The sequence below is a fragment of the Habropoda laboriosa genome, unplaced genomic scaffold, assembly GCF_001263275.1.
Source record: "Habropoda laboriosa isolate 0110345459 unplaced genomic scaffold, ASM126327v1 scaffold16, whole genome shotgun sequence".
NCBI lineage: Eukaryota > Metazoa > Arthropoda > Insecta > Hymenoptera > Apidae > Habropoda > Habropoda laboriosa.
In genome coordinates, this window is record NW_017100130.1 from 900,547 (window position 1) to 902,018 (window position 1,472).

The 1,472-nt window shown below is 29.9% G+C and overlaps 1 protein-coding gene across 1 annotated transcript in view; it reads left to right on the top strand.

Moving 5' to 3' along the window:
- Positions 1-329: 329 nt before the first annotated feature.
- LOC108573319 (histone deacetylase complex subunit SAP30 homolog) overlaps positions 330-1,472 on the top strand; it is a 1,326-nt gene continuing 183 nt past the window's right edge. Inside the window, exons 1-2 of the mRNA XM_017935764.1 lie at positions 330-793; positions 1,171-1,398. Of these exons, the coding sequence (XP_017791253.1) occupies positions 623-793; positions 1,171-1,398 (399 nt within the window). The 5' untranslated portion in view covers positions 330-622. The remainder of the gene's footprint in view (positions 794-1,170; positions 1,399-1,472) is intronic.

Below are 1,472 nucleotides of genomic sequence, written 5' to 3' on the forward strand. Positions count from 1 at the left end.
ATTATATATAGTGTAAACAGCATGACCACAAATTATACATATGTATGCATACGCATCTTCGTCAGTCGTACGCGTTAATGTAGATGTGTAAATAATAAAACGTGGTAAAGTCGAGTGAAGTGCTGTATTTCATAGGGTTTCAAAGAAATCTGTCAAACATAGACGTATTGCCAGAAAATAGTAGTGTTAAGTGTTTGTCTTCTAATAAAATTTTGAAAGTACTTGATGCAACAGATATATAAAAATAAATCGTACATTAAATTGTTTGAAAGAAAGTGAAACGTTATACGACATCGTTTAACATGGAGATTTTCGTAATACGCAAACTCTACTGTTTAAATTATCGATTTGTGAGCTTGAATCTTTGCATTAAATAAAAGAATAAACATCACATAATAAAAGTCTTTTTGCACCGGCAATTGAGAAATAAATTTTGTTGACAAATTATTTATAACAAATGAAATTCAACAAGAAATGAGTGTGAAAAGTAGACATCGCCGAGTATATTTTATTTTCAGACTCGCCGTTTTTTTATACAAACACATACATCGAGACATTTCGAGGTTGTTAAAGTTCTAAATACTCTTCATACCGATTTAGTTGATGTTAAGAATAAAAAAAAATGAATGGATTCAGTACCGGTGAAGAAGATTCTAGAGGAGCTGCTGATCAAATTTGTTGCCTTGTAGATGAGGGTGAACGATGCACTCGACCAGCTGGCAACGCTTCATATAGCAAACGTATTCAAAAAACTGTAACTCAACGGCGATTGAAACTTAATCTTGATCAAGTGGTAAGATTAATAACAAAAAGTTACACTAAGTATGTACAAACATCATGTTTCCTTTCGAGTTTATTCTGAAATTACATTCTTTTTTATAATTGTAGATGTTGTTAATTAATCAATTAATAAAAGATAAATTATTACTTCTATACACTGCTACATAACCTTTATACTCATAGTAATTAGATCTTTCAAATTTTTTATAAATGATTACATTCACGGAGCAACTCATAAGGTTATAGTGATGTAAATTACTTATTAAGTATTGACAACATATGTACATAGTTAAATGTTATCGAATATCTATGTTACTGATGTCCTATCCTTAATATTATCTACAAACTATATTACATATTAAATAAATTACATATCTTATTTATCAATAGGCACGTCATATATACATTTGTGATTATCATAAGCAAGTGATACAATGTGCAAGATCTAAACAACAGCAACAGCGCAGACGCAAGGATTCAGAAGAAGACTCAGGTGAAACTGACAATGACCTTCCTGAAGTTGATCTTTTCCAATTACAAGTAGGTACACTAAGGCGGTACAAAAGGCATTATAAGGTTTCTACACGTCCAGGTTTAAATAAAGCTCAGTTAGCTGATGTAAGTATAATAAAAAATGTAATAAGAGATATAGCTTGTTTTAATTTTGAAAATATAAAAATTAAGTTATAAAA